The 27,734-nt window shown below is 41.2% G+C and overlaps 1 protein-coding gene across 4 annotated transcripts in view; it reads left to right on the forward strand.

The window, feature by feature from the left end:
• Nucleotides 1-27,734, forward strand: part of znf385b (zinc finger protein 385B) — a 362,216-nt gene that overhangs the window by 176,030 nt on the left and 158,452 nt on the right. Inside the window, exon 1 of one of the 4 annotated variants that reach the window (XM_055637877.1) lies at nucleotides 13,116-13,340. The exons of the other annotated variants lie outside the window; for them this stretch is intronic. Coding sequence (XP_055493852.1) covers nucleotides 13,331-13,340 — 10 coding nt within the window. The 5' untranslated portion in view covers nucleotides 13,116-13,330. Of the gene's footprint in view, nucleotides 1-13,115; nucleotides 13,341-27,734 lie in introns of those variants that run through there. 4 annotated transcript variants of the gene reach the window in all.

Below are 27,734 nucleotides of genomic sequence, written 5' to 3' on the forward strand. Positions count from 1 at the left end.
GATCTGGCAGAAGATCTGTCCCAGTGCTTTCTCAGCAAGTCAGTGCCACGGCAATACTGCACTGGCCTGTTAGAAGCCCACATTTTATAAGAAGTATCATGAACCCAAGACCTTTGACTTTGAGGCAAGAAAGCTCCAATGTGCCAAGCTAATTGTAAGTTAAAAGTAATTCATTTCTATTTTTTCATACAGGAATACAATAATTTTCTATTTTTGAAACTACACATTAGTGTGGGAACTTTCAAACTTTCCCATTTCCATTCCACGCATAGCTTGAGCCACAAATGAAGTTTAAATGCATGTTCCCAGTCACTTACATGTTCTTCAGAGGGTTAGGCTTTTTACATAGAGCATGATGAGCATTATGTACAACGGGAATTAACAATTATTAGAATAAGAAGATAGACACAAACGACTGAAGTAACTCAGCCGGTCAGGCAGCTTTCCTGGAGAAAAGGAATAGGTGACGTCTGTCAGTCTAAAGAAGGGTTTCGATCCGAAACATCACATTCCTTCTCTCCAGAGATGCTGCCTGACCCATTAAGTTATGCCCCTGTCCCACTTAGGAAACCTGAACGGAAACCTCTGGAGACTTTGCACCTCACCCAAGGTTTCCGTGCAGTTCCCGGAGGTTTTTGTCAGTCTCCCTACCTGCTTCCACTACCTGCAACCTCCAGCAACCACCTGCAACCTCCGAGAACTGCACGGAAACCTTGGGTGGGGCGCAAAGTCTCCAGAGGTTTCCGTTCAGGTTTACTAAGTGGGACAGGGGCATTACTCCAGCATTTTGAGTCTATCTTCAGTTTAACCAGCACTGCAGTTCCTCCTTACACAATCCTTACACAAATTTTTAATTTGGGTTCAATCAATATTCTACATTATTGAAGTCATTAAGCAATGCCTTTTAGTGTTTAGAGTGAGATTATTACTTCCTCGAAGCACATTAATGCATCATTACCAGTATTCAGTAGCATGAAACATTTCTTGCAATAACTGCTTATAGAGTTAATTTTCTTCATCCCATAATAATAAATCTGAAAAATCAAATATGATGGGTCGTATACAGATGTTTATATATGTTGCGCTCTGTTGTAAAAGAGTCCGTTTATAACCTCAAGCCAATTTGAGCCTGTAATCCCACAACTGTGCCCAAAGTCGCAGAGCAATTAACAAAGTTGCAAACCAATATGAGGCTTGGTATGTAACATGCTCCGGTGCAGCAAGCATTGAATATGCTCGCCAAGAACATCTCAAGAAATGAATGATAACAGAACCTTTGAAAAGTTATTCAGAGGTTGCACAAGAAAAATAAATCCCATAATAAAGAGGACACGAGAGCATGAATACACATTTATTTAGACTTGAGTTTACTTTAGAGATACAGCGAGGAAACAGGACCTTCAATCCACCGAATACGTGCCAACCAACAATTACCCCGTACGCTAGCACTATTCTACACACTAGAAACAATTTACAATTTACAGAAGCCTATTAACCTACAAACCTGCACTTCTTGGGAATGTTGGAGGAAATCATAGCACTGGGAGTAAACCAACGCGGTCACAGGGAAAATGTACTAACTCCGTACAGACAGCACCCGTTGTCAGGATCGAACTCGGGTGTCTAGCACTGTAAGGCAGCAACTCTACAGCTGCGCCACTGTGCTGTCCCTAACAATTAGCCAGGTCGCCTTGTTTCCACCAGCATAATTTCCTCTTGTATATTATCTGAAAAAATCTTAGAATACGACAACTCATTCACTTACATCTTCTGGATCAGACATCAGACCATCCATACTGTCTTAGACTGGCATGAAGTATTTCATTGCATGATTTCAAAGATTGTGGAGCCGGTATCCTGGCTTATACTTATCAACCAACTGACTTAACTAAAATAATGCAACCTGCTGCTTGTGGTAACCAGCTGTGGACAAGTTGGCGGTCATGTTTCTTAAATTGCAATCATGACTTTATGTCAAAAGATCTGAATTGGTTGTAAAACCCTTTGCAATAACTAGAAACGAACGTGGGAGGCACTACATAAAATGTAATGGTAGCTGGAGTTGAAGACAAGCACGCAAGACTCGATTTTGTTAAAATACATGAAGTTTTTGAATTAGATTTATTTCTGAGGAATTTGCTCAACTAAATAAATTATCTTGTACTAAAAGGAATTGCGTGCTTTCAAAGCTGAAAATATGGGGTTTGTTAGCCTCAGCAAAGTTTTATTTGATTATCTTATTGTACATGAGGATTTAGAAAAGCTGGTCTACCTTTTGATTCTACCATGATATGTTTCCTGCAATGAGGGAGTAATGACTGTATTATTGGCTTGAATGCTATACCATTCATGTCCATTGTTCTGAATAAATACATCTTGGAACCATGCCTTGATGGTAGGGCCATTGAGTTCAAGAATTCTCTTAAGATTGTTAACAAGTTGATTCATTTATTATGGCACTTGCATTGACAAGAGAAAAAACTGTTATTAGCTTTTGGAGATGTAAGTGCTGCTGGATCTAACAAGGTCACATCTGGTCAGATTTTCAACAACTCCTCTTCACACTGTGTAGAAAAGAACGGCAGATGCTGGTTTAAATATCAATAGACACAATACTGGAGTAACTCAGTGGGACAGGCAGCATCTTTGGAGAGATGGAATGGGTGACGTTTTGGGTCGAGGTAGGGTCTGAAACATCACCCGTTCCTTCTCTCCAAAGATGCTGCCTGTCCGACTCAGTTACTCCAGCATTTTGTGTCTGTCCCCTCTTCATACCCCTGATTTATTTTTGGGCAATGGACAGAGGGTTTTGACACACTGAGTTTTTACAAATATTACATTATACTAAAGTTTCATAACACAGTTGAATTTTAAGCTTTTGTAAAGAGCCAACATTCCTGTAAACAGCCTATAGTGAAACTTCGATAGCCTGTTATCTGACTATTCTGAAAGTCCAAAGGTCCAGCATCTAAATTAGCAGGTTCTGGATCCCACTCTCCCTTTCACAGACCAGGGCTCCAGTTCCCACCCTCCCTACAACACACCAGGGCCTAAGATCCCATTCTTTCTTTCACCCACCATGGTTTAAATTCCCATGGTCAATTTCACACACCAGGGCCTTAGTTCCCCTTCTCTCTTTCACACAGCAAGGCACTGGTTTCTCTGTTTCCTTTCACACAGCAGGGCTCTGGTTCACATGCTTTCTAACACACACTGGGGTTTACAGTGCTTCATTCCATACACCACAGCCCTGGTTTCAGCGCGTCATTTTACACACACTGGTCCAGTTCCCATCCCATGCCTCATTTTCCACACTCCCTTTAAACTCACGTCCATGTATCTGTGATCTCTTAAACACTTCTGGTTCTCGCTCCCACACTATCCAGGAAATTAACAAGGACCTTATTTTCTAAGCTACCTTTACACTTATCCTAGTTTACTGGCAAATGTATTGTTCCACTGTGTAATATCTAAAAAATGTGAATTAAAATGTGTTAGAGTGTCATTAGCAATAACATCCAATCGTCCAGCGTTGTAGTTTTATTATATAGCATTCATTGGACTATATAATTGATATTTTCAAACAAAAAACAATTTTCAGTGATTTTGGAGCATAAAATGTTTCTGTACTCTGATATACCTGCTGGGATCCAGACGTTTGGTAACTCTGATGTAAAAACATTATCGTCTCCTGTGGCAGAGTATTTTTAGATATCAGTAGTTGAATTATTTTTGTTTGTGATAAAGCAATATGAGGTTGCTAAAAAAGGCACACTAAATTGTCGTAAAAACATAGGTTCTGCTCCCCTTACTGTAGGGAGAATTAAAGGCCTTCAAAAAGATACTGGGGTACTGGAATGGTACCAGAGATGAAAGTTCATTGTAAAACTAGAAAAAAATGTTCCTTCTCCTTGAGTCAGAAAACTACGTAAGAAAATTGCAACATGAGCAAACCACTCAGCCCATCAAGCTTGCTCCACCATTCAATATGATCTTTGATCTTCCTCGTGCCTCATCTCCTCTATTGTATCAGTTCTCCATACCTCTCAATTCCCTGATCCTTCGAAAACGTATCCATGTTCTCGTTAAGTACGTTCAATGATCTAACCTTCTCAACCGCCTTGGGGTATAGAATTCCAAAGATCCGCCACCTTGTGCAAGAAGAATTTTCAACCAACCCAAGTTTTAAATAATGCACCCCTTCATCCAGCAACTGCGTCCTTTCATTCAAGATTCTCCCGCTTGCGCTAATGGAGATTTGATAGAACTGCTGAAGATCATTAACATTATTATGTGAGAAAAATGATGAGCGACTGTTACTTCTGGCTTAAATGTCTGCAATTACAGAAACACATGGAGGAATCTTTCCATTGAGCTGATCCCATGGCCTTGAGCACACAAGCTCCGTCAACAATATCCACTAACTTAAAAGTCTTAAAAAGTTTAAGCAAATCGGATCAGTTGTCAGATATGTAATATAAACAAACTTTATGAGTGGAACATGCCAAAGCATTCAATCATTGAATAGTTATTTTGACAACTAAAGGCTGATCCCACCCTCCCTATAAAATTGCTGGTCTTTGCGTGTCTTTGTGATATCTGATGGTATATATGGTGTAGTTTTAACAAATATAATTGAGCAGCAAAGATGTAAACTGGAAGAGAGACCACACAGAGTGCATAATTTTGAAAAGGATGAAGGGGCATTATAAATTGCTTCTAATACGGGTTTGCAAGGATAGAAATATGTTATTGGTATTGGTTTTATTATCATCACATGTACCAAGATACAGTGGCACATTTTGTTTGTGTGCTAACCAGTTAAATCAACCATTAGCATTTGAACAGGTTCCACATGGTAGGCTGATCTGGAAGGAAATGGGGAAAGCCGGTTAACTGGATAATGAATTAATTTCATGGAAGGAGCAGAGAGTGCTGGAAGTATAGTGTTTTTTTGGACTGGAAGTCTGTGACCAGTGGTATGCTTCAGGGATCAGTGCTGGGTTCATTTATATCAAAGATATGGATGAGATTGTTCAAAGCATGATCATTTATTTTTCAGATGCCAATAAACTTGGTGGTATCATAGACAGTGAAGATGGTAATCAAAAGTTACAGCAGGATTTTGATCAAATGGTCAATAGACAATAGACAATAGACAATAGGTGCAGCAGTAGTCCATTTGCCCCCTCGAGCCAGCACCGCCATTCAATGTGATCATGGCTGATCATCCCCAATCAGTACCCCGTTCCTGCCTTCTCCCCATATCCCCTGACTCCGCTATTTTTAAGAGCCCTATCTGGCTCTCTCTTGAAAACATCCAGAGAACCTGCCTCCACCGTCATCTGGGACAGAGAATTCCACAGACTCACCACTCTCTGTGAGAAAATGTGTTTCCTCGTCTCCGTTCTACATGGCTTACTCCTTATTCTTAAACTGTGTGGCCCCGGGTTCTGGACTCCCCCAACATCGGGAACATGTTTCCTGCCTCCAGCGTGTCCAAGCCCTTAACAATCTTATATGCTTCAATGAAATATCCTCTCATCCTTCTAAACTCCTGAGTGTACAAGCCTAGCTGCTCCATTCTCTCAGCATATGACAGTCCCGCCATCCCGGGAATTAACCTTGTAAACCTATGTTGCACTCCCTCAATAGCAAGAATGTCCTTCCTCAAATTAGGGGACCAAAACTGCACACAATACTCCAGGTGTGGTCACACTAGGGCTCTGTACAACTGCAGAAGGACCTCTTTGCTCCTATATTCGATTCCTCGTGTTATAAAGGCCAACATACCATTTGCTTTCTTCACTGCCTGCTGTACCTGCATGCTTACTTTCATAGACTGATGAACAAGGACCCCCAGATCCCGTTGTACTTCCCCTTTTCCCAACTTGACGCCATTTAGATAGTAATCTGCCTTCCTGTTTTTGCTACCACAGTGGATAACCTCACATTTACCCACATTAAACTTCATCTGCCATGCATCTGCCCACTCTCCCAGCCTGTCCAAGTCACCCTGCATTCTCATAGCATCCTCTTCACAGTTCACACTGTGTCATCTGCAAATTTGCTGATGTTACCATGAATCCCTTCATCCAAATCATTGATGTATATTGTAAATAGCTGTGGTCCCAGCACTGATCCTTGCGGTACCCCACTAGTCACTGCCTGCCATTCTGAAAGGGATCCGTTAATCCCTACTCTTTGTTTCCTGTCTGCCAACCACTTCTCTATCCATGTCTGCACTCTACCCCCAATACCACGTGCCCTAATTTTGCCCACTAATCTCCTATGTGGGACCTTATCAAATGGTCTGAGGTATATGGAATGAGCTGCCAGAGGATGTAGTTGAGGGAGCTGCTAAAGCTGCTTTTGAAAGGCATTTGGACAGGTACATGAATGGATACTTGGTATATGGATAAAAGGTTTAGAGGGATATGGGCTAAACTCAGGCAAATGGGGCATCTTATTTGGCATGGACAAGCTGTGCCAAAGAACCTTTTTTCATGCTCTATGTAGTAATGGAACCAAACCATACAAGAGTACAACAGGTAGTGCAAAGAGAAAGGAAACAGTGGCGCAGCGGTAGAGTTGCTGCCTTACAGCGTTTACAGCACCGTAGTCCCGGGTACGATCCCAACTACGGGTGCTGTCTGTACGGAGTTTGTATGTTCTCCCCGTGACCTGCGTGGGTTTTTTCCGAGATCTTCGGTTTCCTTGCACACTCCAAAGACGTACAGGTATGTAGGTTAATTGGCTTGGTGTATGTGTAAATTGTCCCCAGTGTGTGTACAATAGTGTTAATGTGTGGGGATCGCTGGTTGGTACGGACCTGGTGGGTCGAAGGGCCTGTTTCCGTGCTGTATCTCTAAACCAAACTAAACTGAGTACAACATATAGTATTACAGCTACAGAGAAAATGCAGATAAAAAAAGTGCAAAGGAGGTAACAAGGTAGATCGGGGGATCATGAATGCATCATAAGCTTATCAGAGGTCTGATTAAGAGTCTGAAAGCAGCAGAGGGAAAAAGCTGTCCATGAATCTCAGGTCATGTGCAATATCAAGTGCCATAGTGAGGCAAATTGACTACGCACTTAAAGGTGTAACAAACAGAAAGATATATTAATGGGATTACATGTAGGAAGGTGGAAGAAAGGATATGCATTGTATAAACGTTACTAGATTACCTATTTCTGTGCCAGCGATTCTTTGATTGTACTTTTGTATGGTTTGTATGAAGCAGGTGCTTCATTTTGAGAACAACTTGTAGAACAACATACATAACTCTTCATTGCTAATGACATTGTGGATGGATAGGACAAAATTGTTACCTTTAAGTGGTAGTCAAGTTTAGATTGTGATATTGATGTATACTTTTGGTTAATTTGAGAAGAAAGAACAATTGGGTTGGAGTTCTAAATGGACGTGATTTGTCAAACGTTCAACGATGTTGATTTTTCAGAAACTTTTAGAGTATTGCAAGTAAAACCACGTTTAATTGGATTCTAAAATTAACTCAAGTGCATCAGACCATAGAAACCAAAATTACTGAAGGAAAAATCAAATGAAAGAGTAATGTGAAAACTGTCTGCATAAGTATTCCGTCTCCAGCAGCATGTTATTCTGGCACTTTGTAATCTTGGAACATGCCAAGAATGACGTATTCTTTAATAGTAACCCTTGTCCCAATGTGAAATGAAAGCCTTCATTTACCATGAGGCTGGGATTGCCTACATGTGGTAATTAATCCATTCTCCAGTCTCGGTTCTCTGATCCCCAGGATACAGCACAATAATGCTCTGCATTCAATTCAATTGAACAGAAAGACTGCATGGAAACAGTCCCTTCAGCCCACCAAGTCCATGCCAGCCATCGATCACCTATTTACACTAGTTCTATGTTATCCCACTTTTGCATCTACTCCCTGCTTACATGGGGCAGTTATACAATGGCCAATTAACCAACAAGCCTGCAAATCTTTAGGATGGGGGAGGAAACCGGAGCACCTTGAGGAAGCCCATGTGCTCACAGGGAGAACGTGCAAATTCCACATCGCCATCCATCATCCAAGGTCAGAATCAAATCCAAGACAATGGCACCGTGAGCCAGTAGCTCTGAAGTTAAAAGTATCTGCATACATTTAACAATAATAGAACAGTGTGAGAACTCAGTGGATCAAACAGTATCTGTAGAGGTAAAGAGTATGTCGACGTTTTGGTTGTGACCCTGCATCAGGGCTAAGGAAGAACAGGAAAGAATGCTGATATATCGTACAAACGCATATTGTGGAGGGAGGGGGAGCGTGTGATAGAGACAGAGGTAGAATTACATGGTGAGGGGATAATGGGCAGATGGAATCAGATGACGGACAGCTGAGTGTGTGGGAAGTGAGCACCGGGGCTGTGGGTTACCTGAAATGTGGAAAATTGAATGTTCATACCATGGGTTGCAACGTACCCAGCAGAATACATGATGTTGTTCCTCCAATGGAATGGGTGCAGGAGGTTTACCAGAATGCTGCCTGGATTGGAGGGTTTCAGCTACAATGGGACGTTAGACTGTTTTAGATTGTTTTCTCTGGAACGCCACAGCTTGAGGGGAGTACATAAAACCTGAGAGGCAGATGCAGTAGACAATCAGAACCTTTTTACCACCATGGAAACATAAGACGAAAGGAGCAAAGCTTTTTACACAGAGGGAGTGGTTGCCTGGAACACACTGCTACAGGTGGTGATGGAGGCAGATATGATCGCAGCCTTTAATAAGCTTTTAGATAGACACAGGGTATGCAGGGAATGGAGGCCTGTGGATTATGTGCAGGCAGATGAGATTAGTTTATTTTGGCATCATGTTTGCTATCGTCATGATGAGCCGAAGGGCCTGTTCCTGTGCTATGCTGTGTTATGGTCTCCGTTCAATTTGCATTTGGCTTCTCCATAGCAATGGAGAAGACTGAGGACAGATAGTCCACTGTGGGAATGGGAAAGAGAGTAAACTGACATGCACAAGGAATCTTGAGATTGCTTAAACTTTTTGTCAACTAGTATTTAAATAATTTTCAACAGCTTTGATAAATCAATCTACTAAACTTAAATTGATTTATTCTCCATGTACATATGTCTGGACATGGGCTGGAAACTGTAAAATATGCCAAAGGAGTAAGGAAAAGGTTGCAATGGGATCCAGCAAAGGAGGGTCTGAGTGTTCGAGGAAATTAAATGATAATAAAATGATACGGTAGGTGCTCTGTCATTACAGCTTCAGTTATATTAACGTTAATTAGTATTGGCGCGCTGAGGTAGAATAAAGGCAGCAGAAACTGGAAAGTAATGTGTAACATTCACACCACATAAGTGCCAGGCAATGACTGTCTGACACTCAACACGAGAGGGTCCAACTATTGAACCCTGGAATACAATGACTGCATCTTCTGTGAGCTTCCCACTGTTAACCTCCTGGGGATCACTTCTGACCAGAAACCAACTGGACCAAGCACATACGTATCATGACATGGGACGACAGATGGCGCAATGGGCTAAGTGTTCGGCTGGCGACTGGAAGGTAGCCGGTTCGAATCCCGCTTGGAGTGCATACTGTCGTTGTGTCCTTGGGGCAAGACACTTCACCCACCTTTGCCTGTGTGTAAATGTAATGTAATTATGTGAAGCACTTTGGGGTCAATGCAAGTTGACTAAAAATGTGCTATATAAATAAGATTATTATTATTATTATGACCATGGGAGTAGGGCAGCCTTTCCACTGTCTACAAATCATGATGGGACACTATCCACCTGCAGGAATTAATTAATCTTCAGCCATGCTCAGGAAATGTGATGCCATCGAGATATGGAAATTGTTAGAAACATTTTGTTCTCTTGTGGCGCTGCTATGAGGTGACAGGAGGATGACAAATATAACCTGACATCCCACTTTGTAAATTATTGCGTCATCAATATTAATTGCAGTATTAATATTCATTGCTTGTACACATAATTGAAGGTCAACATACAGGCCCAGCAAGCAATTAGGATGTCAAATAGCATGTGATTTTTTGTGACGTTTGCTTCCTTGGTTACATTGCAAAAGTCAAGGGCCTGAGTGAGACCACAGTATTGCGTATAGTACGGCCTTTCTCCCTAAGAAAGGATACTTGTAATCGAGAGAGTAGGGAAGATTTACTCGATCAGTTCCAGGAATAGTAGGGTTATGTTTGAGAAGAGACTGGGTAGACGGTGACTGTACTCCTTGGAGTTTAGAAGAATGGGCAATCTCATTGAAACTTACAAACTCCTTGATGGTAGGACAGGAGAGATGCAGGAATGATCCACCCCCTGAATGAAATGCCTCGGATGAGGGTGAACCACATAACGATATTAGGGTGAGCATAGTAGGACTAAGATGTAGAGAAATATCTTCACTGAATGATGATGAACATCTGTAATTCTCTACTCTGGGGGGCTGTGGAGGATCAGTCATTGTGTTCATTTAAAACACAGACGGTCAGATTTCGAGACATTAAGGATAAGTAGGGGTGTGGGATAGTGCTGGAAAGTGTAACTGAGATAAAGAATCTGCTGAGATCTTGGTGAAAGCTCGGCTTGAAGAGCCGGATGTTCTTATGTAATCAGTCTACATTCGTATATAACCTCTACTCCCCATTTTCTTGGTTCATTAATCTTTTTACAGGCCCCTGAGTCAAAAAGTTCCACAATCAAGTCCAATTGGAGAGATGTGAGCATGAAATCTAGCTGGCAGTGTGCATAACTGAAGGGGAAATTGCTATCTTTCAGAAAACACTCAAAATCAAGGCCCAGTATGTTCTCTTGGGTGGATGTAAAACATTCCTTGGCAGTATTTTGTAGGGACAGTTATCATTGGATTTAGAAAAAAGATGATTAGCAATGGAATCAAAAGAGACATGAAGAACGTATTTGTCTGCAGTTCGGCTCTGGAAAGTACTGCCAAGGAAGTGATCTTTGAAAGAAAAACCAATGAAAAAGATCTGAATAGTGGGGTTAGGGTTCCTCTTACATTGAATTGGCATGGTCTTGATGGACTAGATAACCTAATTTCATGTGCCTTTGTTGTACCTTTGTTGTACCTTTGTGATTCTATCCACTAAAACAGATTATTTAATCATCATTCTATTTCTACTTGTCAGAACGGTGTGTGCAAATGAACAATTTCATTCCTATGTCATGAGGGTTACCTTGCAATAGTGCCTGCACTTGAGACGTATTAGTTGGTCATGAGGCTTTTTGAAAGGGATGGGAATAGCGGAGTGAAGAATGAAAATTGATTTGCCACTGTTCTCAATGGCTAGTACTGCAAAATAGTGAGACCAAATGTAGGCTTGGCGATCGCTTTGCCCAACACCTCCGCTCGGTTCGCATTAATCTACCTGATCTCCCGGTGACTCAGCACTTCAACTCCCCCTCCCATTCCGAATCTGACCTTTCTGTCCTGGGCCTCCTCCATGGCCCACCATAAATTGGAGGAGCAGCACCTCATATTTTGCTTGGGCAGTTTACACCCCAGCGGTATGAACATTGACTTCTCCAATTTCAGGTAGTCTCTGCTTTCTCCTCCCCTTCTCAGCTCTCCCTCAGCCCTCTGGCCTCGCCCCTTCCTTTCTTCTTCCTGCCCCCACACCCTCACATCAGTCTGAAGAAGGGTCTCGACCCGAAACGCTGCCTATTTCCTTCGCTCCACGGATGCTGCCTCACCCACTGAGTTTCTCCAGCATTTTTGTCTACCTTCGATTTTCCAGCATCTGGAGTTCCTCCTTAAGCAATATAGTGAATGGTCAGTTACATTGCAGCTGACCTTCAGGATATCCTGCACACTTCATGTGCTTAAGTCCTAAATGTCCTGATGGTTGTTCTCCTCGGACCCTCTCGCTCAGTATGGTTTGACTGATTTTTATCTTCCAATTCACTGCCACTTTAACTATCAACCTCTGACCAAGTTTTTTTTAATCTATTGAACAAATATCTTCAAGAGCACTATATATTTTTGCTATTCGTGTCTCCTCAGCTATGTTTGCACTGTGCTTTATTAAGTTCTCGTTATTTTCCAAGAAACACCCCTTTTTGTTGTGAATGTAATTTATGTTCATCTATTTTAGTGGCTCATTGTTTCAGGTGACTTTGTTTACTTCCATTTTCTTCCAGCAACTTTTTAACCGGTAACATGAATGTCGACTCAACTGTCTTGTTAGACCAATTAGGATTATAATCTCAAACAAACACTGACTAATAGTATTTCAAATGCGGCCTTACCAGGATTCATGATACTTTAAATTGGTACTGTTTAATAAGAAGTGAGAAAACTGTGATAATAGTATTTTGCCTAAATCATACCCCTTACTGATCACATCAGTCTCAAGCAGGGTCCCGACCCGAAAAGTCACTTATCTATGTCCTCCTAAAATGTTGCCTGACCAACTAAGTTACTCCAGCACTTTTCTTTTGGTAAGCTAACATCTGCAGTTCATTGTTTCTCAATACAAAGTACATGTTACTTTAAAAAAATACAGAGTGAGCAAAAGTATTCATTTCACTGAAACCAAATATTTCATGTAAAGTTCATTTTTAATAGTGTATGTAATTAAGCGCGAACGTTTCAACCAATAGAGCAAATGTATCATAAAATCATTGTAATCATTGAATTCAAATATAAATAATGAGATTATGAGCATAGCAAGAAAAGGGAGTCCATTGGACAAAATCTGATTATTGCAATTTTCTCACTTCTTATTCCTACAAGGATGATCATCAACTTTTATCTTGGTTCCTTTGATCTTTCTTCTAGTAATTAATTTTGCCATTTGAAGAAATGAAAGGCATTAAACATGTCTGTTTAGTATTCCACCCCTCTAGTTGTGTGGAACAAAGAGTAAAAAAAGTCTGAGGCTTGATTTATGGTGGTTTGAGTTCTTCAGACTAAATCTTAGCCAAAAGATATGTAGTAGAAGTGGTTTAAATCGGCATGAGAGTAAGCTATCTACAGGCTTCTACTTAAAGTTGGGAATCTTGGCATGCTGACCTAGTTTTCTGCAGCTCTGTGGGTTTGCAGTGAGATGTGGCTGCAGCTGCCGACAGTCGCTCTATTGTTTCAGTTAGTTTCTTTAAAGGAAAACCAATAGCGAGTGAGCATCTCGCTTGCCTCGGGGTACAATTCAATGGAAGCATGTTTCTAAAGTCTCGCATTCAGCGCTTTGTGAAAACTTTACAAGACTGAACTGAGTCAACCCACAGTTTATTTTTAATGTTGGATGGGACTACTTTTCATAACTTACACTTTTGCTGAACTTGTTAAATACGAGACATGCTGCTGGGTAAGTAAAACCATGTGGAAACAAGATTTCACTTTCTAACTGCCATCTGCAAGATTAGTACGTGAACTATTCATGGAGATTGGTTGATCTTTAAGAAGTCTAATGAATTATTTCTGGAAGAGTGTACTTTAGATAACTTAGCTCTGAATTAATGAAAGTTATTTAGTAATTTAAACTCACAATTGTATAAGGATGTTCAGTAACAGATATTTTTGGAATTCTTCGAACACATGTTTTTTAAAAGAAATGCTGTGGTTGTCATATAATTGTAATGAAATTCGATTATCAAAATCACATCTAGTAAATAAATGTATGGCACATGATGGAGTTAATATTTTATAATGGATACAGACATCTGATTTTGTGAACTTGTACAGTGACATTAATATAGTGTTACAGATTATATTGTTCATTTAAAACAATAGAAAATAGATTTGAACTTCTTCTGTGATGAATAGTCAGTTCCGTGAGTGCAAAGAAAAATAACGTGAAGAATATGTATTTGTTAACAACAAGCACGGAAGTGAACTGCTTCTTGTGTTTGCGTGCTACATGGCACACACAGCACATTACAGGGAAAGTTAGCTGCACAATATGGGTTACCAACACACCCGATCATCGAACTGGCAACAAAATAATTTGTTTAATAGATTGGAGGTAAATCACTCCACAAACAAATGTGCCAATTCAAAACAGCTTGTAGTTTTCATTTTATGGCCATTTTTTCATAAAATATTCACTTAATCAGTCATTGAATTGTATGAAGTTATATGTGCTCCAGTCTCAAAAACAACTATTTCAAATTAAATTTTTGGAACCTCACTCCCTGAATACAGTATGGTTTGTTAGCTTCAGTCAACCAAAGAAATGATTGATTACCACTTAAAATGTCCTATTAGTGCAAAACATTAATATCTTGGCTTCTGGGATGATTTCTACTTGTTGTCCTCTGTTGCAGAATCAATTCTTTTGTTTAAATGAATAATATTTATTGGACTAGCGCAGGATTTACTGAGTGTTTTTATTGCTGTTGATTTAGCATTGCCACAGAATCTTCCCCATTAGTTCACAAGGTGTACTTGTTAGTTCTTGCAGAAATTCACTTGGCATAAAGCAGTTGCACAAACAAGGATTTTTTCTCATTTGCCTGAGGGCAAATGTTAATTATCTGGGTACCTGTGACTTTTGCAGCTGCCTTAAGTTTCAATTAGATAAGATTAAGGCAAGGTTCCTAATCTCCATTGAGATGGTATCTGGTTTGTTCATTATGTTTGTGCAGGTTAAAAAACATTAACAGAAATTCTTCATAAGAGCGTTTGACAGTCTATCACCAGAATACTCACTTTGGGAAATGATTTATTAAGCCTCTATGCATAGCACACTTGAATAAAGTACAGTATGTTAGTTTTAGTCAACCAAGTGAGTGCTTACAACATAAATTTACCTTTGTTCAAAGTCTGCGAGAGTTTCAAAGGGCAAACTGGCAAGTGACTAGCTATGTTTTCTTATCCCCAAAAGGAAGACTGCGTGTATTAACCTATAAATTAGATGTTTGCAGCGGAAATAATTACAGCCTGGCTGGAACCAAAGCATACATACAGATTTTAGCATAGTTTTATGCTTAAGATGTTTGACATTCTTTTTTCATTGTTTACTCTTTGTTTAAATATATTGATTTACTTGTAGACTACTTATTAACATTTGGGAAATCAGATCCTTAAATAAGGTAAATAATCAAATAATTATCGAGTATATCATATTTTGACATGGATGATTTGAAGCAAACTTCCTTGTGTTCATTGACATGTTGACCCCCACCTTGTTTTTACTCTTGTTTTTACTCTTGTTTGGAAGTCCCCAAAAATACTTTGTGATGTGGAATGATTGACAGGGTGACCAGTTCATCCAGTGGTGCAAATTTAATCCATTCAAGGATCAGATACCCAGTGATAATATATGTTTAGAAGGAACTGCAGATGCTGGTTTAAACCGAAGATAGACAAAAAAACTGGGGTAACTCAGCGGCTCAGACAGCAACTCTGGAGAAAAGGAATAGGTGACATTTCGGGTCTGAAGACAGTCTGAAGAAGTGTCTCGACCCGAAACGTCACCTATTCCTTTTCTCCTGAGATGCTGTCTGACCCCCTGAGTAACTACAGCTTTTTGTGTCCATACTCAGTGATAATAGCTGACTTTATTTGTGTGCTGTATAATTGGATAATTTGGATATATTAGATGTTCGAGGAACATTACGTCTTCAGATCTTTTGGGCAGGTTCTCAAGAAAATGTTTGATAATTTATGGAAACTGATCTCCTGTCAAAGTATTCAATATTTCTGCAACAACGATCTCTACAAAATGCACAATTACAAAATGGAACTGATTCTGAGTGTGCATGCTTATTCTTGCACATATGTTCCATGAAATTTGATTAGTAGGCCTTGAGGCTAAAACTCACAGTGTGTGCAACTCTGCTCCCCTAAGATTCCAGTTTACGGAGGCCATGCATATAGCATGCAAGGACCTCGTTATACCCTTACTTCAGGCAATCTTCTAATATTCTTTTGATGATTCCCATATATTAGTTTTTGGCTCCTGAACTACTGCATCTCTGCATACTCCACCAAGTGAGGTCCTCAACACAGCTTGTTTAAGTTTCATTCTTAAAACTGTGGCAGATTTGTATCATATTTGAATTTGGTTTATTTATTGACCTCACTATGGCAGGCAGTAGCTGCTTCATCACGTTTGTCTGACGGTTACAGCGGTAATTTTGAAACTACTCCTTTTGCACAAACCTGTAGTCGCAAGCAGCTGTGAACCGCAACTGTAATCACACGCAAGGCGCAGAATGGGCCATCCTGGAGTTATTATGATTTTAGACTTTGAAGAAGGAAAGAGGCAAATCTGTTTACATTCCCAACCTCTGACAACAACGCGTACTTGGTCCAAGGTCCAAATTTTAAAAGGCAGAAATACCCCCTTGATCTTTCCCAGGGAGATCTGATTTGGTTGTCACTGAGTTGTCACAGACGTTTCATCAAAGAAAAGGCTCTGCAAAGTCCCTGTTGCTGTGGAAATTTAATTTTTGACATGAGCGAATCCTTTCAACTCTGTGCTCCTGATCGTAATTGCCAGAACTGGGTCAAATGACAGATCGGAAGATGAAAAAAGTTGTGTTTGTTGGTTGAAACACCTTTGCTAATTTTGACAGAAGAGGTAAAAGCATTTTTACTGGATAGCTGGCTTCCCCAACATTCATGTGACTAACCATGATCCTATCAACCACCCTGAGCATTCATGAATGGGAAGGACTATCAGTCTATTAATGTATAAACCGTGCCAGACTCTATAAACTGAATAACATGGATGTAAGTGTTGCTGTGACAGACACCATGGTGCCATTGCATTGTGCAAAGTCTGCTTTGTTAACTTCATGGAGCAAACAGTTTAGGTATAAGACTGTTGAAGTGAAACAATTATCCCGGTTAGAAACAAAGGCCACACAATGAGGCTGCAGTCACTGAACCACCTAGGGGCATGGAACTGACGTTTCATTTAGATTATTTTCTGGCAAATCATTTGCAATAATGCTTTTGACTTTTGAAAATGATCGGTGTCAACTCACCTTGCATAAATTTGTAATACAGAAAAATAAAACAAATTAGCCAGAGCATTAGGAAAATTGTTCTGTGACCTTGGATGGACAGAAGAATAGTTACAAGTGGTGTGATGTATGGGAAATTGGTAGGTCAGCCACTTATGGAACTTTCATCATGAATTCATAATTGTCTTGTATTCTTTAATGCTGTCAAGTACCTTGTGCCGCAACCACTATTACACCTGTTTCCCTCCAGGTGCTGACATATATCATTACCTTAAGGTAATGAGTTATTATTAATGCAAGATTTTTTGTTAATCCACAACATATTTTTGGCCAAATATGTCAGTTCACATAAGAGTCCTCTCACCGAGAGGCAGAATGGGCACAGCAGGGGTAAACAATGCATTGTTGTTCCTCGCGAATCAATACATCACCATGAAAGAAAGTGTAACCAATTTATTTTTCCCGTGTTACTGTGTTTCCCATTTTACTGTGTTTCAGTGCTAACTATTCCCTGCATCAACTGTGATGCTGCAGGGTTTATCAATGGAACCTTACACAAACTTAGAAGTAACATAATGGGAAAGATCGCCAGGGCGATATGGACCAGATATAAATCAAAATAAAACAAAAGCACAATGATGGATATTTAAAATCAAAACAGAAAATGCTGGAAACAACCAGTAAGTCAGGCAGCATCTGTGGAAAAAGAAATAGAGATAACATTACCGGACTGAGACCATTTGTTGAAGTTTTCCGGGCGTAAAATGTTAGTTTCTAATTTTATTTCAGATTTCCAGCATCTGCAGCATTTTTGAATTTTGATTCACATCTGGTCCAGATTATCCTGGTGATCTTTCCCATTTTGCTGCTTCTTAGCATCTATAAGGTTCCAATTACAGACCATACAGTCTCACAGTGTTTGGTCTGTAATTGGAACCTTTTTCAAACTTAGAAGCACTGGTATACAGTAAACTTCAGCAGGGAAAATAAACTGGTTGGACTTTCTTTCAAATCCCTTGCAATTACTTTCTACTGATGTCGCCTGACCTGGAGCAGATGTGGACCAGGTACAGCATTAACCCACCCCTCCCAACTTGCACAATATCCCAAAGAGAGAAAAAAAACAACCAAATGCAAAAGGCAATTGAAGAAGGAAGTTAGTCTTTGGTTGTTTGCCGCATCTTTCCTTGTAGTAATTAATTCAGGTAAAAGCGGTTCCAGACATTTAAACCCATTCTCCAAAACATTCTGAAACGGTTCAGATAAGACTGCCTGTTAATTCTAAGTGCTAGTTAGAGAAACAAGGAACTGCAGATGCTGGTTTATAAAAAACGACACAAAGTACTGAAGTAACTACCCAAAATGGTGTTAGGTAAACTGTTGGGACTGAGAGCAGATAAATCACCAGGGTCTGATGGTCTGCATCCCAGAATACGCAAGGAGGTGGCCTTAGAAATCGTGGTTGCATTGGTGATCATTTTCCAATGTTCTGTTGAATCTGGATCAGTTCCTGTGGACTGGAGGGTAGCCAATGTAATCACACTTTTTAAGAACAGAGGGATAGAGAAAACGAGGATTTATAGACCAGTTAGCCTTACATCGGTGGTGGGGAAGATGCTTGAGTCTATTGTTAAAGATGTTATAGCAGTGCATTTGGAAAGCAGTAACAGTATAGGTCAATGTCAGCATGGAATTATGAAAAGGAAATCATGCTTGACTAATGTAACAAGTTGAATGGATAAGGGAGAGCCAGTGGATGTGGTGTATCTGGGCTTTCAAAAAGCTTTTGACAGGGTCCCACACAAGAATTAGTGTGCAAAATTAGAGCACATGATATTGGAGGTAGGGTATTAACATGGATAGCGAACTGGTTGGCAGACAGGAAGCAAAGAGTAGGAATTAACGGGTCCTTTAGCAGTGACTAGTGAGGTGCCGCAAGGCTCGGTGCTGGGACTCCAGTTATTTACAATATACATTAACGATTTAGACGAGGGAATTAAATGGGACATCTCCAAGTTTGCGGATGACACAAAGCTGGATGGCAGTGTGAGCTGCGATGAGGATGCTGTGAGGAAGTATAATGCGGATAAATGTGAGGTTATTCACTTTGGTGGCAAGAACAGGAAGGCAGATTATTATCTGAATGGTGTCAGTTAGGAAAGGGGGAGGTGCAGCGAGATCTGGGTGTGTTTGCACATCAGTCACTGAAAGTAAGCATCCAGGTACAGCAGGCAGTGAAGAAAGCTAATGGCATGTTGGCCTTCATTGCGAGAGGATTTAGGTTTTGGAGCAAAGAGATCCTATTGCAGTTGTACAGGGCCCTCGTCAGACCACACTTGGAGTATTGTGTGCAATTTTGGTCTCCTAATTTGAGGAAGGACATTATTGCTATTGAGGGAGTGCAGCGAGGGTTCACCAGGTTAATACCCGGGATGGCAGGATGAAAGAATGATGAAAGAATGAGTCAACTAGGCTTGTATTCACTGGAATTTAGAAGGATGAGAGGGGATCCGAGAGAAACATATACAATTCTCAAAGGATTGGACCGGCTAGGTACAGGAAAAATATTACCGATGTTTGAGTCTAGAACCAGGGTTCACAGTTTAAGAATAAGGGGTAGGCCATTTAGGATTGAGATGAGGAAAAATCTCTTCACCCAGAGAGTTATGAATCTGTGGAATTCACTGCCACAGAAGGCAGTGGAGACCAAATCACTGGATGTTTTCAAGAAAGAGTTAGATTTAGCTCTTAGGGCTAAATGAATCGAGGGATATGGGGAAAAAACAGGAACGGGTTACTGATTTTAGATGATCAGCCACGATCAAATTGAATGGCGGTGCTTGCTCGAAGGGCCGAATGGCCTACTCCGCCTATTTTTCTATGTTCTATGTTTCTAAAACAACATCCGTCCATCTTCTCCAGAGATGCTGCCTGACCCGCTGAGTTTTTTCAGCACTTTGTTGTTAAATTGGTAAATATATCTTGGCTCTCAACCTCATCTACCACATAAGTGTATAGAATTATGAGAGCCGTAATTAGGATAGACAGTCAGAACCTTTTTCCCCGGATGGAAATGTCAGAGTAGAGGGTATAGTTACATGGTGAGAGGAGCCAAGCTTAAAGGAGAGGAGTGGGGTGAGTTTTTTTTTACACAGAGGGTGGTGGGTGCATGGAAATAACTGCCAGGGGTGGTGGTGGAGGCAGATATGACAGTAGTGTTTAAGAGGGTTTAGATAGGCACATGGATATGCTGGGATTATGCATCATGTGTTGGAAGATGAGTTTAGTTTATCTTGATATTATGTTCAGCACAGGCATTATGGGTTGAAGGGACTGTTGATGTGATGTATTCTTTTATGGTCAATGTATATCTTTGAGATACGTAAGTGTTTAACGGTACATATTTAACGTTAGTTACCACAATTCGGGTATTTAAATGCTTGAAATCTGGCTGTGCAATCAATATGTCATAAGAGTGGCCTTCTTTACCATATCGTAATCAAAACTATTGGCAGGATTGGCATGTGAATATCCATCCATCACCACACAGCTTCCTTGTAGCTGTAACACTATGTTCTGCCCTTTATTTATTTTCTTTTTTACGCTGACTGTTATACTGAAAGAATGGGTCGACTGGGCTTGTATTCACTGGCATTTAGAAGGATGAGAGGCAAACTTATAGAAACATATTAAATTCTTAAGGTATCGGACAGGCTAGATGGAGGCAAAATGTTCCCCATGTTGGAGGAGTCCAGACCCAGCGGGTCACAGTTTAAGTAGGCCATTTAGTACTGAGATGAGGAAAAACGTCTTCCCCCAGAGACATGTGATTCTGCGGAATTTTCTGACACAGAAGGCAATGGAGGGTAATTCACTGGATGTTTTCAAGAGAGAGTTAGATATAAGTCTCAGGGCTAATGGAAACAAGGGATATGGTGAGAAAGCAGGAACGGGGTACTGATTTTAGATGTTTGGCCATGATCATATTGAATGGCGGTGCGGGCTCGAAATGTTGAATGGCCTATTCCTGCACCTATTTTCTATGTATCTAAGTTTCTATTTTTCATGTATGGTATGATTTGCCTGGATAACACTCAAAACAGCATCATAATACTAAATCAATACCTAATTCCAAACATCATTGTGACATTTCACATGCTGGTACGCGATGGTACCTCAGGAGGGTTTTTAATAAAAGTGAGATGAAAAGAGCTGGGAAGTGGTTAAGAATTACACCTAATTAAGAAGGACTGATATTGGAAAGCAATATACCAAGGATATTAATAATGACAACTTGTGTTAGAAGAGTACCTATGATCACTAAACCTACACTTGCACTGCAGTAAAACAGCCCAAAATGCGTCCCATAGAAATATGAATCAAATATTTAGGTTGGAGCACATGAACAAATGTTAAGAAAAGTAAGTGATAAAAATGGTAAAGGAGAGAATTTGGACTTAAATAGCCAAATACCAGCCTGCCAGGCAGAAGCTTTGAAAATACTAGGCTGTGATTGAAGTTGCAAAGAGATCTTGGAGATTGTTGGACATTTTCAATGGCACGATAGGGAGAGACTATAGGGTGATTTTAAAACAAGAGAGAGAATTGAGATGCTATTATGTGGGAGCTGTGAAGGTTGTCAATCAGAGTTGTGTTTGGCGAACAGGATTTGATGCAGGTAACAATTTTTTAATGAATGTAAGTTTCTGGAGTCCAGTCAGGTGAGCATTTTATAACAAGACTGAAGGTACCAAAGCCAAGTGAAGGGTGATGAATTTACAATATGCATTTACCAATCATTGTACAGCTGCACACTTTGAGAATCCAGTTGATGCTCTATTTATTGGGAAGATCGCTGATGAGCTGAGGCTTGATTCAAGTTGGGCAACATTTTTTCAGCTATCTGAAAGGCCTGCGCTTATGAATCCAAGCCAGAATTTCCAAATTTGCAGATAACACAAAGCTGTACCTGGTGTACTTGTGTATGGCTTTATTGTATTCATGTATAGTATTGTCTGATCAAATTAGCTGGCAGGCAAACCAAAGCTTTTCACTGTATCTCAGTACATGCGATAATAATAAACCAATACCAATATCAAACTTAGCTCGCCAGCCCCCATCAGTCATTCCGCTTGGGGAGTCTGCATCCTGCGGGCATGAACATCGAATTCTCCCAATTTTGTTAGCCTCCCATCCCTCAGCACTCGGGCTCCTCCTCCTCCTTTTTCCTTTCTTCTCCTCGCCACCCCCTATCCGTCTGAAGAAGGGTTTCAGCCCGAAACGTTGCCTATTTCCTTCGCTCCGTAGATGCTGCTGCACCCGCTGAGTTTCTCCAGCATTTTTATGTACCTTCAAACTTAGCTATACCGTGAACTTAAAGAGGATAGTGAAAACTTGGAATGTGATATAAATAAGGTGGTGGAAAGGGCAGATGCATAGCAGATAAAGCTTAACGTGGAGTTCAATGTGGAAAAAACACAGAATGTTGCATTTTGGTAAGAAAAATGAGAATAAAGGATACTGTTCTCAAAAGAAGTGCAGGTGCAGAGGACTCTGGCAGTAAGAGTATATATAATTGGGTCTTCACGCAGTCATATTTGATAACAGTGATGTGGATTGTCCAGTTAAGCTTCACAAAGATGATGGAGGCAGAATAGCTCTCACTGAAGTTGTTGAGTACTGCAGAGAATGCTATGGCTTTGTGACTACAATCAAGTTATAGCTGCATACATTGGAGTAAAAAATGTCCGAGGAAGACACCAAGAAACAAAAGTTTCCTTTACTTTTCTCCCATTCCCCTCAAAACATATTTGGATTGTTCCGTTTCTTAAAGCAGCATTAACAACAATAAGTCCTCTTTGTTAGTTGAAACAAGGAACTGCAGATGAGGTTTACAAAAGAAGGCACTAAGTGCTGGAGTAACTCAACGTATCAGGCAGCATCTGTGGAGAATAAGGATCTGTGATATTTAATGTATTGGGGAACCTCAAACAGGCTTTTCCTGACTATCTGGCTCTTAACAGTTCTTTAATAGCTCTGATAGTCAGAGATGTTGGAAATTATTAAAATACATTTAAATAATGTTTCTTAAACTGTTAAATAAATTAAAAGAAGCACTTACTTTTCATTTATCAAAACACAAATGAAAACTATACAGAGAAACTTAAAATAAATATTTATTTACAGTTGTATTTTTTCCATGGTGCTGAGAATTTCATTCAAATGAATGCAGTTGCCATTTTAATGTTAGTTTTCCCGGGAGAAAAGCTCATGGCTGGGGACAAACTGCATTGAGAACATTTTCTCAGGGAGTTATTGCTCTTTGTCCCTCAGTGGGGATTTGGGATGACTTGCTTTACTCCAGGCTGTGGATTCTGAGAAAGCTAATGAATGTTTTGCAGGATCCACATGCACAGTGTAGAAAGGAACTGCAGATGCTGGTTTACACCAAAGATAGACAAAAGGTTCTGGAGTAACTCAGCAGGTCAGTCAGCATCTCTGGAGAAAAAGGATGGGTAACGTTTCTGGTCTGGACTGTGTTTAGAGGTATTTAAAGAAGGGTAGCAACCTGAAACATCACACATCCATTTTCTCCAGAGGTGCTGCCTGACCCGTTGAGTTAGAAACATAGAAATTAGGTGCAGGAGTAGGCCATTCGGCCCTTCGAGCCTGCATCGCCATTCAATATGATCATGGCTGATCATCCAACTCAGTATCCCGTACCTGCCTTCTCTCCATACACTCTGATCCCCTTAGCCACAAGGGCCACATCTAACTCCCTCTTAAATATAGCCAATGAACTGGCCTCAACTTCCCTCTGTGGCAGAGAGTTCCAGAGATTCACCACTCTCTGTGTGAAAAAGGTTTTTCTCATCTCGGTTTTAAAGGATTTCCCCCTTATCCTTAAGCTGTGACCCGTTGTCCTGGACTTCCCCAACATCGGGAACAATCTTCCTGCATCTAGCCTGTCCAACCCCTAAAGAATTTTGTAAGTTTCTATAAGATCCCCTCTCAATCTCCTAAATTCTAGTGAGTATAAACCAAGTCTATCCAGTCTTTCTTCATAAGACAGTCCTGACATCCCAGGAATCAGTCTGGTGAACCTTCTCTGCACTCCCTCTATGGCAATAATGTCCTTCCTCAGATTTGGAGACCAAAACTGTACGCAATACTCCAGGTGTGGTCTCACCAAGACCCTGTACAACTGCAGCAGAACCTCCCTGCTCCTAGACTCAACTCCTTTTGCTATGAAAGCTAACATACCATTCGCTTTCTTCACTGTCTGCTGCACCTGCATGCCTACTTTCAATGACTTGTGTACCATGACACCCAGGTCTCGCTGCCTCTCCCCTTTTCCAAATCGGCCACCATTTAGATAATAGTCTGCTTTCCTGTTTTTTCCACCAAAATAGATAACCTCACATTATTCCAGCACTTTGTATTTATCCACTTTCTCTGTGTCAAGGTAGGTCAAGAGATACTTGATGGGCTGTTTGAAACATTGTGCACTCCTTTCAGTGTTTGCAGTGTATCTCTGAATGCTTCTCCGTGGAGATTCAAGGTGCTCAGTGCCTTCCTAGTTGCACCTCCTATTTTGAGACTGACAGGTCAAGGATTTCCATGATTCAATGAGGATATTACACTTCCCTCAGGAACCAGAAAGTCCTGGACCTGGGAGAGCTTTCTCCATCCCACTGACAGTCTCTTGATGTGATGGAGCACAGTGCAAAATGCTTGTTTTGCACGTCTGGTGTCAGGCATTGAGATGACTTAGCCTGCCAACCAGAGAATGCTAGTTGGGTTCACAGCCTGAGTGCCGAAGGTGTTGGTGTGAATGAGGATGCAGTAATGAGTTGGTAAATCCTGTCAATGGATTTGAAGAATTTTATAGGCACAGCATTTATGCTATTCTTTTGTGTTTCGAGGTGCCTACTGTAGGTTGTAAGAGAGCAGGGATCACTGCATCTTGGTAGACCATGAGCTTGGCAGCCAGTTTGAGATGTGGATCTTTGAACATGTTGGCTGAAGGCTGCGGTGATGCATTGGAGGTGGAGCTGAAATTCATCCTTGATGTCTGCTGGCATGGGGAAGTGGCCCCTGAGAATTAGAGTGGGGCCCACAATTTCAGGGTCTGATTCCGATCCTGAATGTTAATAATTTATGTTAGGAAGGAAATGCAAATGCTGGTTTATACTGAAGATAGTCATAAAACGCTGGGGTAACTCAGCAGGACAGGCAGCATCTCTGGAGAGAAGGAATGGATGATGTTTTTGGTATCGAGTTCCTTTTTTTTTGCCTTCCATCACAGTGAGGAATGTGGGAGTCGCTATGGTGGATGTTCATGTTAAAAAATTATTTGGATGTCTTGTTGCTCTTTATTGGTTTGACTATGGCAAATCAAATTCCTCGTATGTTGCAAAACATACTTGGCTAATAATTTACTGTTATGATGATTATTATGATTATGATCCAGAGATGCTGCCTGTCCTGCTGTGTTACTCCAGCATTTTGTGTCTATCTTCAGATTTATGTTAGACTAAGCGCAGACCCGTTGGGTCTGTTCCCCAACGCAATCTTCCACCACTCACCCATGGCCCCCAACTGCGCAGGCACGGCTCATTTCCCCTCATGAGAAGCGATGGACAGTTCTGGGGCTTATCTTTCTACAATGTATATTAATGACTTAGATGAAAAAAAATTAAAGGATGGTAGCATTTCCTCTCTCATGCTGAAGCAAGACAGTAAAGCAAATGCACTACTTTTACTATTTAAGCAAATGTCCACTTGTGTTTCAAAGCATTTACATTTTAATGTATTCTTATCTCCAAAAATTGGTAACTGCTGTAAATTATTTGTCAGCATTATGCCTATGTGCATTTAAAAGTTACAGTCTAATTTAGTTGGCTAATGCATATTTGTTCCAGGTATTACAATAATGCAGCTCAAAAATACGGTGTGGAATCACAGATAACTGTAATGACTAAACATAGTAAGATTAGAGAAGAGATACCAGTTGAGTATATGATCAAGGGTGGGAGCGGAGGGCACGTATTCCCTCAACGTTACTCCTCATAAAATAAAGATCAAACTTCAAACTGGTAAGTTCTCGTTTAATCTTACTATTTTACTTCGGAGTCACGTGAGTGACTACGTGAAGGCTTGCCCATTTTCCAGGGCGGTCGGTCTGGGCCATGGCCTAAAAAAGACCGCTGTTGGGTGCTCCTGGTTTTTGCGCTTGCTCCGATTTGTGTTGACTGTCTGGGGGGTCCGTAGGGTTGATATTTTTGGCCGTAGTAGGTTTTGGTTGCTGCTTTTATGAGCCCCAGTGTTTTTGCCTCTTCATCAAGTTCCTTGACTTGTTTAGGTAAATCCCCTCCAAATAAGAGAATTGGCGGTTTGGAGGTTCCTGGTTTACAGAGGCCGGCAAATTTGGGGTCTAATGCTGGTTGGATTGCACTTTTCCTAATGTGGTTCAACTCATATTGTGAGTTGCACAGTAAAGCCAGTGCATCCTGGTGGTCTTGGGTCATGTTTTGCTCCTTCAAAGTGCGGGCAAAAGCTGTTATTCCTGCCGTTAAGACTTTTAGGACTTTTTGAATTTTTAAATCACTGGTCCTAATTGATGACCCCACATATTTCCAGATGCACTGGTTTACACTGGGAACATTTAATGACTTGCAGTTCCCTGGAGGTAAATGTCATGCCATGGTGTCTGATAGAGCCAGTGCCTGTAGTTGATTAAATGACATATAGTCAATGCAAGCCGCTATTTTCGGCTCCAGGTCTTGGCCAGTTTGGTCTGGTTGGAAAAACTGGGACACCATGTCCAGCATGTCTTCTTTCACCCCAGGCATACTGGGCGTATGTTGTTCCCTGCCCTGTTCAGGGTCAGCCCAGAATTGATCTTCCGTGCTCTCCTCTGATGAGGAAGAGACACTGTGCAGCCCCACAAGGGGTACCGCTGTGGGGTTTAGTGATTGCCCACTGTGGCCAGCCTCCATCTCCCGGAGTCTGCCACTTTGGAGTATTTCCTCCAGCAGCCGCTCCAACTGGCTCTTATGCTCTCGGGCACTGGCCGCTCGCAGCTGCTCGTCATCCTGCAGCCGCTCCAACCGGCTCCAATGCTCACGGGCACTGGCTGCTCAAAGTCAGACTCTCCATCGGAGTCTGGCATTCGGTCCGTTTTCTGCTTCGCTTTCCCGCCCGGCCGAGGAGTGGATTTGGCCGGTGCGGGAGCGAAGTCGGGCACAGCTGTTCCCATTTTGGGAGATTGGCGTGCCGTCGGCTGCTGCTGTTGCTGCTGGCTGCCCGCAACTCCGCGGTTCTCCCCCTCCAGCTTTTTTGCAGCCTTCCTTCTCGTCGCTCTGTCCATCTTTCCACCTGCAAGGTAAGTTGGAAAAACGCAGAGTCTCCTTACCTGCTGTTGTCGGCTTTTTAATTCTGCCGCTTAAGGAGAACGTCCTTCCCCCTGCTGTGACTCGTTGCAATGCGTGTAGCGATATGACACGCATGCGTCCTAGCGGGGTTCTTCATGTAGTCACTCACGTGACTCCGAAGTAAAATCCATATGTTTGTGCTCTTACACCCAATTATCAGTCATTGCTTTGAGAGGAGAAGAGGGAGAAAATATATATATTTTTAAAATAGACACAAAATGCTGGAGTAACCCAGGAGGTCAGGCAGTATCTCTGGAGAAAATGAATAGGTGATGTTTCGGGCCAGGCCACTTCTTCAGACTGATTGTAGCAAGGAGAATGAGGGAAGAAATCTGCAAGTGAAAAAAAGCA

The sequence above is a fragment of the Leucoraja erinacea genome, chromosome 7 (genome assembly GCF_028641065.1).
Source record: "Leucoraja erinacea ecotype New England chromosome 7, Leri_hhj_1, whole genome shotgun sequence".
NCBI lineage: Eukaryota > Metazoa > Chordata > Chondrichthyes > Rajiformes > Rajidae > Leucoraja > Leucoraja erinaceus.